The sequence below is a fragment of the Episyrphus balteatus genome, chromosome 2 (genome assembly GCF_945859705.1).
Source record: "Episyrphus balteatus chromosome 2, idEpiBalt1.1, whole genome shotgun sequence".
NCBI lineage: Eukaryota > Metazoa > Arthropoda > Insecta > Diptera > Syrphidae > Episyrphus > Episyrphus balteatus.
This window is the reverse complement of record NC_079135.1, coordinates 56,071,493-56,084,583: the sequence shown is the minus strand read 5'-3', so window position 1 is coordinate 56,084,583 and position 13,091 is coordinate 56,071,493. Positions and strand designations below refer to the sequence as shown.

Here is a 13,091-nt window from a genome sequence, read left to right as displayed (position 1 = left end):
AAAATATGACTCAAGACTGCTATTCATAAGTTTCACGGCTTCATAATTGCGGTTTTAAAACAAAAAAGTATATACTATCAATTTTACAAGTTGGTATTTTGTAACCTTGAAAAAATCTAGTAATTCCTATAGAAAAAAAGTACTTACTAGTTTTTATGCATATGGAATAAAGTATTTACTGAAAAAGTTCATCCAAAAAAGTAGTTACTATGAATGATAGTAAATACTTAATTTTCAGCATTTACTTGATTTGTATGCATATGAAAAATAATATATACTATGCATATCACCCAATGTGATTTCAATGTTTCAGGAACTGTGCAGACAAGAACGACCAACGATTGAGTGAATGAAAGAAGAAATTAAATTTTATGCAAGCTAAATAAAGTTTAAATATTTCAACAACAAAAATTTGCAAATAATTTGTTCGTACGAACAAGTCTCTACTTTTTTTTTTTAACTTAAGTTGGCTTGCTACTGTTTCATTAAGTTTTCGTTAAAAAAATTACTTTAAAAAAAAATACATAAAAACTCATTTGTTCGTTCATTCGCTCATTCGTTGGTCGCTCTCATGTGATGTGCCATTTTTGTATGGAAAATTTATTTCAGGAAGCCGCAGTAAGGAACATGGATAGAAAAAAGAAAGATATCGTGGGCAGAAAGCCAAAACCACGAATCTGGCTTCAAAGTTTTGGACACTCATAAAACCTCCATGAGTTGGGGTCCTAATCCGGAAACCTCGTATCCCAAAAATCTAAAATCCCGAAAACCCACAATCCTGAAAATCTAAAATCCTGAAAACCCAGAATCCCGAAAATGCAAAATCCCGAAAACCCAAAATCCCAAAAACCCAGAATCCCGAAAAATTATGTAAAATGAAAAATTTTCACAAATTTATATATTATATTACTCCGTTAATATCTCTTTGAACAATTTCGGGATTGTGTCGCAGTGAATAGAGGGAACGATAACAAGTTAAAGTGAAAATGTCGACGAAATTTGCCTACGATATACAGTAAAACCCGGATAAGTGCCTCTCGCTTAAGTGCCTAACCCGCATAAGTACCTTGTTTTTTTTAGAACCAAAATTTTAAGGATTTTTTCATAGAAAATTCATCTTTTAAGTACCTTTCGTTTAACTGACTTCCCAGCTTAATTGCCTGGCTTTTCAAATACTTAGAATTGAATTTATCTGCAAAAAATTCTTTTAAGTACACATTTGAAATAAGTTTGAACTGTAAGAAAAATTTTGTTTCCTAAACCGCTCTAAAATTCAAAAATTCTACTAAAGGTAGAAATTAACTAGTTAGCTATTTTAAACTTTTAAAGTAATATTTTTTTGTGAAGATTATGTTTTTAGTAATCAAACATGTTTTTTTTATTATTAAATAAATATAGAGATAAGTGGCTATGAGCACTAAAGCGGGTTCTTGTAAGTACCTTACCCGCTTTAGTGCCTATCTAAATGGGGGATTTAAGGTGAGGTACTTATCCGGGTTTTACTGTATTAAGGAATGGGCTGCAAAGAAGGAGAATAAATGTTAAGTTTCGCGGCAGTCACAACCTGCTTGCTACGCTGAGCAATAAACAGCAAAACGAAAGCTGACGTAACTGTTTGCAAACTATCACTATATTAAGGGAATAGCGGATGTCGATGCAGTACAGGGTTGTTTTTGGAATTTAAAAAATATTTATTGCAAATAAAAAAATAATCCATTGTAACAAAATTTTTATTAAAACCCAGAATATTTAACATTAAAAAAAATGTTATTGCAAAAAATGTTTCCAGCAAATGCGGAATGCGGGAACTCGTTTATAGTAAACATTTTAACACGGTGTGACAAAAACAAAATTTTAATTCTGCTCCGTCATGAAACTCTAACATTGCCTACGGCAGAACAAGTTCAAATGTTAAGATTTTCAAATGTATTTATTTAAATGAAACTCACTGTTAACAATCCAGTGGATGATTCTTAACTTTAAATTCGGCTAGAAATTCTTGTTGGGTGAGTACTTAATTGTTCGATGACAAGCATGTCTTTGCATTTTAGGGTTGAACTTTTTTATTTTATAAAATTAAATAAAAATGTAAGTTAATATTGACATATTATGTACTATGTACAATGTACATTGTACTATGTATGCTGCATACTATATTTATACCATCAATTTATTCATATATCAATGATTTTAAATTTAGCCAAATGTGTAGCTAATAGGGGTAACATAAACATTAGACATTAGTGTCAAATAAATTTTTCGATTTTATTTTTTAGCCTACATAGGTACATATAAAAGAAAACATTTATATCCGCAATTTGTTCATTCTTATGTTTTTTTTTTTAAGGCTTCTGGTATTGTCAAAATCAAGACACAAAAGTACCGGCACTCTTTGTGTCTATTTTTTTTTTCAGTTCTAAGCCTCTTACAAAAATTATTTATTAACATGTTTTAAGATTTGGACGTCCAAAGGCTCAGACGTTAAAATGACGTAAAAAATTATTATTATGTGCAACAATAATTTAAATAAAAATGGGGTTTTTTGTCAGCGGATTATTGGCCTGGAAGTTGGAAATTTTGTGCTTATCCCAAAGTCGAATTTTTTTTGGAATGCAGGAATCCCCAATTTGATTACCTTGCTTTTTAGAAGTTGAGAGTAACTTGCAGCAAATTTTAGTACATTAATTTATGTTATTACAAATCATCTACGGCACATTTCACAGAAATGGAAATTCCGTGTCACAAAGTTACTATATATATAACTATAAGTTATTATTAATATATTTAAATAATTCACTAAAAACAGTAACTACTGAAATATTTCTTTTTTTTATCTCTCCAAATGCATGATTTCTCTTTTTATTTAAAAGTAAACAAAATATTAAAAAATTCCATAATCCTGTTCTGTTGTTTTACATTATAACAAGATCTAATGACGTTCTAATAAAAATAATTGAATTTTTGTGTAGGTAGCTAGTCTCCACCAAAAAATATCAAGAAATAAAATTTGAATAGGCGAATATGAATATTTTTTATTTCAGGATTGAATTTGTTTTCCGCTACTAATTTATACATTTTTTTTTGTTATTAAGACATCATAATTATCTATAATTTATGCTAATGACAGTGGTCGTGACTTATGACGTTAACGTATGGCACAGGTTTAAGTGAGTCATTAAACGCGTCAGACAAAAACAAAAATTAAATATTACAAATTGATGTTTACAATCAATCAGTGTGTAGGTTTAAGCTTTAAGGTATTTGGATTAATTCAGGTACTAAAATGAGTCAAATTTTCATTGTATACAAACAAACCGGCCCACAGTGGTGCCATTCTTCGTTTTTGGCGACAAAATTCATTTGCACGGCCATTTCTGGACGAAAAGTCATGAAATTTGGTACACTGAATGATTATAGTATGGAGAATACGAAAAGGCTGCCAAATGGTGGCTCCAAAATGGCGGAAAGAATGAGCGTTAAAATAGAATTTTCATTTTCAAAACAGTATATACCTAAGCTAGAAATTGAGCTAAATTCATGTCAAAAGGTGTTAGATTTAAGACTTAGGACTCATGGATTAATATTCATTACAAAAAAATCAAAAAATTTGAAAACAAAGTCCAAAAAATGCCAATTTAGTAAAATACAATTTAACGCCTCTAATTACGCCATTTCATGCATTTTTTTTTAATTTGTTACGATTTTGAGATCTCTTCTATTTTTGTTTCATAAGAAAATTGAAAATATTGGGGTTATATGGTTGCCAACTATGTTTTTAAGTAAATATAAGAAAACATGATATAATGAAAAGTTTCAATGTTCAATAAAACTGAGAATTTATTTTTTCCGTAAACCAAAATATACTTTTCTAATAGATTTTAGCGTTTTAAATTCAAATCCGGAGTCAAAAAAAGGCCGAAATCTATGACGTCACGTTTCAAAGATATAAATTAATTTTGATCTGCTTATATCTCAAAAACGTGACGTCAAAGATTTTTTTTTTGACTCCGGATTTGAATTTAAAACGCTAAAATCTATTAGAAAAGTATATTTTGGTTTACGGAAAAAATAAATTCTCAGTTTTATTGAACATTGAAACTTTTCATTATATCATGTTTTCTTATATTTACTTAAAAACATAGTTGGCAACCATATAACCCCAATATTTTCAATTTTCTTATGAAACATAAATAGAAGAGATCTCAAAATCGTAATAAATTAAAAAAAAATGCATGAAATAGCGTAATTAGAGGTGTTAAAGTGTGTTTTACTAAATTGGCATTTTTTGGACTTTGTTTTCAAATTTTTTGATTTTTTTGTAATGAATATTAATCCATGAATCCTAAATCTTCAATCTAACACCTTTTTCGACATGAATTAAGCCCAATTTCTAGCTTATATACTGTTTTGAAAATGAAAATTCTATTTTAACGCTCATTCTTTCCGCCATTTTGGAGCCGCCATTTTGGAGCCGCCATTTTGAATAAAAAAAGTTTGCAGCCTTTTCGTATTCTCCATACTATAATCATTCAGTGTACCAAATTTCATGACTTTTCGTCCAGAAATGGCCGTGCAAATGAATTTTGTCGGCAAAAACGAAGAATGGCACCACTGTGCGGCCGGTCCGACATTATCTCCGATCGACCGATCAGGAAGAAAAAATAAAAATATTTGTCGTAGATGTTTAAACAAAAAACTCGGATTTCAACTTTGTTTATTTTTTCTGGGGGGTCATTCCGTAATTTTGAAAACGATAATCGAATCGATGATAATCGTTTTACAGTTTGAGAATCTTTAAAGCTATTTTAAGTCAATTCTGATTCAATATTTCCTAAATAGTTTATATAAATAAAAGTTTTCGTATCCTTAAAAGTCGTATTAGTCTAGGTGATTTAGTAGTTGCCTCTTTAGGTGTTTAGTTTTAAGTAGGGACAGTCCGGGTGGCACAAAAAAAATACAAAAAATACAAAAAAATACAACAAAAAAAAAATACAAAAATACAAAAAAAATACAAAAAAATACAAAAAAAATAAATACAAAAAATACAAAAAAATACAAAAAATACAAAATTGCTTGCTGTGGCGGTTCTAGTTTTTAAGTAGTTTAAGTAGTTTTAATTAGTTTTTAAGTAGTTTTAATTAGTTTTTAAGTTTTAAAATAAACAAAAAAATGATCAGAATCCAAGTTTTTTTAGAAATTATTTCTTGGAAAAAATAAAACCTTTTTTTTTTTTTTTTTCACTTCAGATTCTTTGATGTAGTAAGCTTAGAACAAGCTTTTAACTACAATCAGAGGCTCATCATAAGTGCATGTTAGTGGTTAGTAGACAAAAAATACAACCTCCCACATGCACAATATAAAAACAAAATAATTACAAACAAATTTACAAGTTATAAAATTATAAGTACAAAAAATCCAACATTTATTTAAAACATTGATTAACAGTCACGATTGTGGAGCACTGGTTCGAAACAATGTTTTTAAACCCATTTTCGTCAAATTAAAGTCTAAGGATGAATGGTTCAAGTTAAAAAGTTTACTCATGCGACTAAGAGGCTCATTAATACCATAGTTTGTTCTATGAAAGTCGATATGCAAAGGTTCAAATCTTCGTAGGAGGTGAGATCCACCCGGATAATTTATACCAATACAAGCTAATAGATCAGGGGCGTCAATTTGGGAATTAATAAGCTGATGAAGAAAGATTAAATCATTATTTACACGTCTCTGTGCTAAAGTTTGTATCTGAAGAAGTTGAATGCGATGTTCATAAGGTGGCAAGTTGAAAGGGTCGGTCCAAGGAAGACCTTTTAGAGCGAAGCGTACAAAATTGTGTTGAATAGATTCGATTCGGTTTTTATGAACTTCATAAAAAGGACTCCATACTTGAGAAGCGTACTCAAGATGGGGTCGAACGTAGCAGTTGTACAAAGATAGAGTAACAAATGGATCATCAAATTCCTTTGCCCAACGTTTAATAAAACCAAGCATTGAGCTCGCTTTATTTACTATAAAATTGATGTGTTCAGTAAATCCTAAATTTGAACTAAATTGGACACCCAAGTCTTTGAAGCTAAATACTCTACATAGCTTATGTTGCAAGATGTAGTAATCAAAAATATTAATGACTCGTTTTCTCGAGAATGTAATTGTTTGGCATTTAGCTGGGTTAAGTGAAAGGCCATTTTTACCACACCAAACATTAAAACTGTTAATATCACTTTGTAGAAGGATACGGTCATTGTCAGACTTAATTTCTTTAAAAATCTTCATATCATCAGCAAATATGAGAATATCACTTGAAGTTATGCACGAGATTACGTCGTTTATAGCTAAAATGAATAAAAATGGGCCTAGGTGACTTCCCTGAGGGACGCCAGAGTTGGCTATAAAAAGATCTGAAAGACAGTTTCTAAATTTGACCTGATAGGATCTTTGGTTAAGATAAGATTCTACCCAGGCAATAAAAATACGTGGAAAACCAAAAGCTTTTAATTTGAAGATTATTATTTTATGACTAAGTTGATCAAATGCCTTTGAAAAGTCAGTGTAAACGCAGTCAACTTCATTACCTTTTTCTAATGCATTTGAACATTTATTTAAGAAGCTAAGAAGATTAGTTGTAGTAGATCTTTTTCTTACAAAGCCATGCTGCTTTTCACTTATCAGATTTTTACTATAAAATGCTAGACTATCACAAACAACTTGCTCAAAAACCTTTGGAATGCAGGATAGTTTCGAGATAGGCCTATAATTCTTTATATCTGTCTTATCACCCTTCTTGAAAACAGGAGTGAGGAATGACTTTTTCCAGATGGAGGGAAATTTTCCTGACTTGATGGAAAGTTTGAATAAAAATGTTAGAGGCTGAACTAGGGAGTTTCTACAGTTTTTTAATACTATTGGTGGCACACCATCTGGGCCAGCAGAACAATCATCATTTAAATACTATTTGAATTAAATTAGTTTTAAGGCCGAAAGGCATTAGTATTAAGAAAAATGAACTATAACTAAGAGTGCCCGTATAGGGCCAGTAAGTTAGTTGTAAGTAATAATTTATTCTAACATTATGGTTATTCGTAGAAATTAATCATTAATATTTTTTTTGTTAGCGGAGTTTGCAAATTATTCGGTGATTGGAATAAATTAAAAAACGCTTTAAAAAAATCAAATTTTGCATCCAAAAACGAATAAATTCTCCAAAAACGAGACCTATTTAGCTATCGTTTATTTATTGACGATTATTGACGATTATTGAGAAAATAAAAAAAAAAAAACGATTTCAATTTCGGGAATCCAACCTCGGACGCCCGAGTAAGAGGCAACTACTTTTTTTTTTTTTTTTTTTTTTAAATTCATTTTTATTTTTCATCATCTTAAAACTATCTTAAAGCTAGACAAAAATTCATAAAAACTAGCCTACTTATCAATTACTTACAACTAACTTACTGGCCCTATACGGGCACTCTAAGTTATACTTCATTTTTCTTAATACTAATGCCTTTCGGCCTTAAAGCTAATTTAATTCAAATATTATTTCAAGGTTTTATTTTTTCCAAGAAATAATTTCTAAAAAAACTAGGATTCTGATCATTTTTTTGTTTATTTTAAAACTTAAAAACTAATTAAAACTACTTAAAAACTAATTAAAACTACTTAAACTACTTAAAAACTAGAACCGCCACAGCAAGCAATTTTGTATTTTTTGTATTTTTTTGTATTTTTTGTATTTATTTTTTTTTGTATTTTTTTTTTTTTTGTATTTTTTTTATTTTTTTTTTTTTTTGTTGTATTTTTTTTTGTGCCACCCCGACTGTCCCTACTTAAAACTAAACACCTAAAGAGGCAACTACTAAATCACCTAGACTAATGCGACTTTTAAGGATACGAAAACTTTTATTTATACAAACTATTTAGGAAATATTGAATCAGAATTGACTTAAAATAGCTTTAAAGATTCTCAAACTGTAAAACGATTATCATCGATTCGATTATCGTTTTCAAAATTACGGAATGACCCCCCTGTTCTAGAACATTCACTACATAAAAATATACATAAATCTTTTCACTTTAATTTCATCATAATAATTTATACATATTCATTCGTACATGAATGTTATGAAATGATATAATGTAAAAGATTGGCGCAGTATTCACCATGTGAATTGGCTATCATTTAGAAATAAAATTAAATAATAATTAATGATGCACAGTAAATTGTGGTCCAAATTGGCCATTTCTTCTACTTTTCATGTTGTCAACTAGGTAATATTGTCTGTCTGTCTTCAATATAATCATGTCAAATCATAAAGATATTTGACGCATTAGGTATTACATTGATTTTGAGCAATCTTAAGTAACATTTAAGTCGATTTTGTCCTAGATTGAAGTTTTGAACGTGTTTTAGCAATAACTTGAGCTACTTTAAACGTAAAAAAACCAAAGTTTGTCTTTAAATTTTAGCTTATACAAACTGAGGAAACTCTGAAATTCTGTGCCAGAATGTATCGTTGAAAAATGTTCACAGGGCGGTAGTTATGAATACAAATAAATGTTTTTTTTATCACCATTCGGAAATTCAATAATATCAAAAAAAAAAAAAAAAGCAAATAACTTAAAAATCCGTACCTGAGACCTTAAAATGTAGCTTGTTCTCGATTCCGCATTCCATATCAATTAAAATTTAAGTGCTAAATTTTAAGTATAACACCATATAGTAAATGAACAATTTTGGGATTGAATATTTTAATAATTGATGAAATTAAAATATTCTCGCATTGTTAGACCTTAATTAATACACACTTATCAAAAATGTAAACGGTTTTTTGAACTTACAGTCGTGCATCGTGCTGTCAACTGGCAATAAAATGAGTCAAGATCACAATGCAGGTTATTAGTCTAATAAACAATATGTGATACTCGAAATGCGTTTAGGTTAAGACGTGATATAAATAACATAAACATTATCATATACCCTCAACAAAATAATTCTGAAAAACATTGAATCGGCAGTCTTAAGATACATTTTAAACGTGTAGAACATCTTTGGTCCCCCCAGAGGAAGTTCAGTTGGCAAATTTTAATTTCGGTTTTATTAATTAGTAAGTTAAATCGTAATGATTTTACATAAAAAAAAAAATTGTTGAGTTAATTAAACGCAAAAAAAAACACTATATATCCGGTCTATAATGTGCAGTAACTTCAAGATTAAATGGAAAAAAAATCTAAAAAACTTAAAAACACACGAGTTTAAATTAAATTACTTATGAGTTCACATGTACAATTTTGTGTTACATATAGATTAATAGTCGATATTTTGCGTGCACTTACTTTTAAATGTTGAAGTTTTCCAAAAGTTTTAAAGGTTTTTTAAGCTGTGCACAACATATTAATTTATCAAAATGTTTGGATACATCCAAATAAACAACAAAACAACTAAAGTAGGGCAATTCCATTACAGACGAGACGACGGTTCCCCGAACCAAACTTTCATTTTGGATAGGTACCTAATATGAGTAATATTATTAACTTTATAAAATGTTAACTTTAGTGTGCCATTCGTTGTATAATAAATCGAAGGGGTCTTACATTTGATAAAATTGAATAATTACAAATAGAGGTAGACACCCTGCAAAACGGCCGATGATTGCTGTTGGAGTTAGTATCACCAAATGAGGTTTGTGTATTAAATAATTTAAAAAAAAGGTATTTCATCTTTCTTCAGATGTCGTAGGCGCATGAGTACCTAATATGTGGTGTCATTTCTATTTGTAATTATTCAATGATTTGATGCAATAACAAATACAAAAATATTTTTTGATCGATCCCATACGAAAACATTTTAAGTGAATTTGAGTTAAGAAAAAGTATGCAGTGATGTCTTGTCTTGAGATGCAATTTAATAAAATCCAAATCGTTAAAGTTTTACAAAAAAAAATATCTTTCTCAAAGAAAAATTCAAAATATTTCAAGTCCTCGAAGTTTGATTGCTGACAAAGAAAATAATATTTTTTTCTTAAAAATATATGGCTAAGTTATAAAGACATGAATGAGCATTTTTTATTAGAGCTTATTAAAAGTTAAAAAAAATGCTTTATCTTTTAACATGATGGGCAAGAAAATCGAATGCGTCTTAATTTGAATGAAATATAGACTTAAGCATCGTTATTTTTGGTCTGTTTTAACAATAATTTGTCTTCTATACTCAAGATATAGCCTGGATACTTAATACGCTTGGAAAAACAATGTTAAAAAAAATAAAAAACAAATTATATCTCGAAAACGTATCCAAACAACACTTCATGGTGTATATACAAACATTTTTTATTTTATTTTTTAAACTTGTGTTAAAAATTTGTACCTAACACAATTATTTCAAAAACATTCATTTTATCAACAAAAAAAATATTGGGATTTAATTGCCTTTAGGCCCTTAAAGTAAAAAAAGTTCACAGGTTTTAAAAGGTTTTCTGTTTTTGTTTGAAAATAAATAAGAGCATTATATCATTGTATATATATTCTTATAGTACTCTCATGAAGTAGCATTGTATATATATTCTTATAGTACTCTCATGAAGTAGAATTTTCTGTTTTGCATCGCCACCGCTGGGATCGCTAGTTTATTTTATGTTTGAACCTTATGCAGAAAATTAAAGGGCAGATCTACCAAAAGATGTCGCTAAAGTATTTTCATGGATTGGTAGTACTATAGAAATATATATACAATGAAGTAGAATTTTCTATTTTGCGTCGCCACCGCTGGGATCGCTAGTTTATTTTATGTTTGAACCTTATGCAGAAAATTGAAGTGCAGATCTACCAAAAGATGTCGCTAAAGTATTTTCATGGATTGATAGTACTATAGAAATATATATACAATGATCATATTTTGAAAACTTAATTTATACTTATATAATTTATACTTATATAATTAGATTTTTTTCAAAATTTTGATTTTGAAAATTATTTTTTCAAAAATTACCCTAAAAGACCAGGTTTTTGGCTTTACAAAAAAATATAGCACGTTATTGTTGCTGTCTTTGCTTTGCAATATTTTGTTTTTCTAATTAAGTCAATTTTTATAGAAAATTGCCCCTCCTGGCTAAACGGGGGAAAATAAAGACACCCCTCACGCACGATTTTTTTCTTGTTTTGACCTAACCTACACGTTCTAGGTTTTGGCACATTCCTCCTGAATCATCCTGTATTTGAAGTTATTTAAAGAAATGCAAATGCGTGTTGCATTCGAAACGGGTTCTCTTTCGTCGTTATGAGCCATCGCACACTAGTGCAAATTTTTACTTAACACTTAAAATGACACATAAATAAAACTAATAAATACAAAAGGTGTGGTTTTGAATGTGATTGAATAAGTGGTTTTGAATCATATACCTATTTTCTTTCCGAATCAATCCATTTCGAAGGCCTTTTTTGGTAACAGGGATATTCAAGGCTCCATAGCAAAAGAAAAAATTGAGAAAACTTTAGATTTGTAGTCACGGCACATGAAAAATCGAATGCTTATAACTCACAAAATTTAGGGCTGTGATTTTTTTAAATTATTTTTCCAATAACTGTCACCACCTACCCTATCTACCGTTTTCGTTTCGACGTTGACTTTTGGGACACCCTGTATAATAAAAACGTATTCTTGTATCATAATGTAGTTCGAGATATTTCATCATTGTTATCATATTTACTTATGCTTATTCAAAACTTACAGCCAATTTTTATTTTATTTTAAACAATAGGCATTCAGACTTTAGAACAAAGAAAATGTTTTGAAAAAAGTACCTACCCTAATGCACATTTTATGTGGGTTATTAAATGTAACTAAAGACGCGTGTTTTAATTAATTCTGACTATGGCCATTATCATTTTGAAATACTTAAACAGAATTAGCGATAAGAAATATTTCTGAATTTCTAATCTAGTGTCGAATTCGGTCATGGGTCAGAAAAATCGAAATCACAGAACTCAATTTTCATTCTTTAAAAAAATATTTTGTTTCAGTTTATTCAAACATCTTGCAATATGAAGTCATTTGTTTTAATCTCAATACTGTTGGCAATTTTATTCTATGGAGCATTTGGAAATACTGTCAGAGGAGGCATGTACAGGGATCCAAGTAATAAATAGTTTTTTATGGTTTAATTTCGCATTTCAAAAAAATTTATAATTTTTTATTTCTTTTAATAAGAAAATCCTGGGATGTGCACAATTGACAATAATATGATCCTTAAGGCAGGTGATGTTGTGAGAAATCCTCACGGCCAATGCGCAATTTTGACCTGCTTTGAAAATGGACATGTAACAATGATGGACTGTATGAAGCAAGGCATGAGGCCGGGATGTGTTGAAGGTGAAGTTTTATTACCTGGCGCTCCATATCCAGAGTGCTGTAAACGTGAAATTAAGTGCAAAACTGATTACTATTCTTAATAAATAAAGAAAAATATTACCAAAATTAGACTGAAAATATAAAAATTAAATAAATGTGTTAACTGTTGTTCATAAAAAAAACAGTACATTCAAGTGTTTTAAATATTAATAAAATACTCGTATATGAGTTCAAACAAAACAAGCTGGATTGGTTTCAATTACTGAAAATTAAAATATTTGGCTGTACCAACCTATAGTAAACCAGCTTTAATCATAATTTTATCTCGTTTCAGAAATTGTGTAAAAAGTTTCTAAAAGTATAGGATAAACCATAAATTAGTTTAGAACACAACATTATTTTATTAATACATAGTTTCTTTTTATATAGAGAATATAATTAAATACGCATTTTAATAATATGTTGAAATTTTGTTGATTAAAATAAAAACAATAAACAAAAGCAGGATGAGAAATCTAAATGAAAATTAAGTTTATATCAAAGATTCATAAGATGTTAAGAATGTAGATCGGCGGGCGCCAGATAGCCGTATATTTAATTGAAACTGAACGAGTTATGTTAAATTTATGGAATTTATTTCGTTGTTAAAATATGTAGCAATGAAAGATTTGGATGTTTAATTTATTGTTTTTCTAAGAGACTTTTGAAATGATCTGTTTATTAAATATTGTTGGTAAAATAAGTATGGTGT

General features: G+C 29.2%; 1 protein-coding gene across 1 annotated transcript; it reads left to right on the top strand.

Annotated features, from left to right (window-relative positions):
• The first annotated feature begins 12,012 nt into the window (after nt 1–12,012).
• On the top strand, nt 12,013–12,583 carry LOC129908673 (uncharacterized). Its single transcript, XM_055985338.1, has 2 exons — nt 12,013–12,127; nt 12,200–12,583. Exons 1-2 carry the CDS (start codon nt 12,034–12,036, stop codon nt 12,439–12,441), a joined length of 336 nt encoding a protein of 111 aa, XP_055841313.1. The 5' UTR covers nt 12,013–12,033; the 3' UTR covers nt 12,442–12,583.
• The last annotated feature ends 508 nt before the right edge of the window (nt 12,584–13,091 follow it).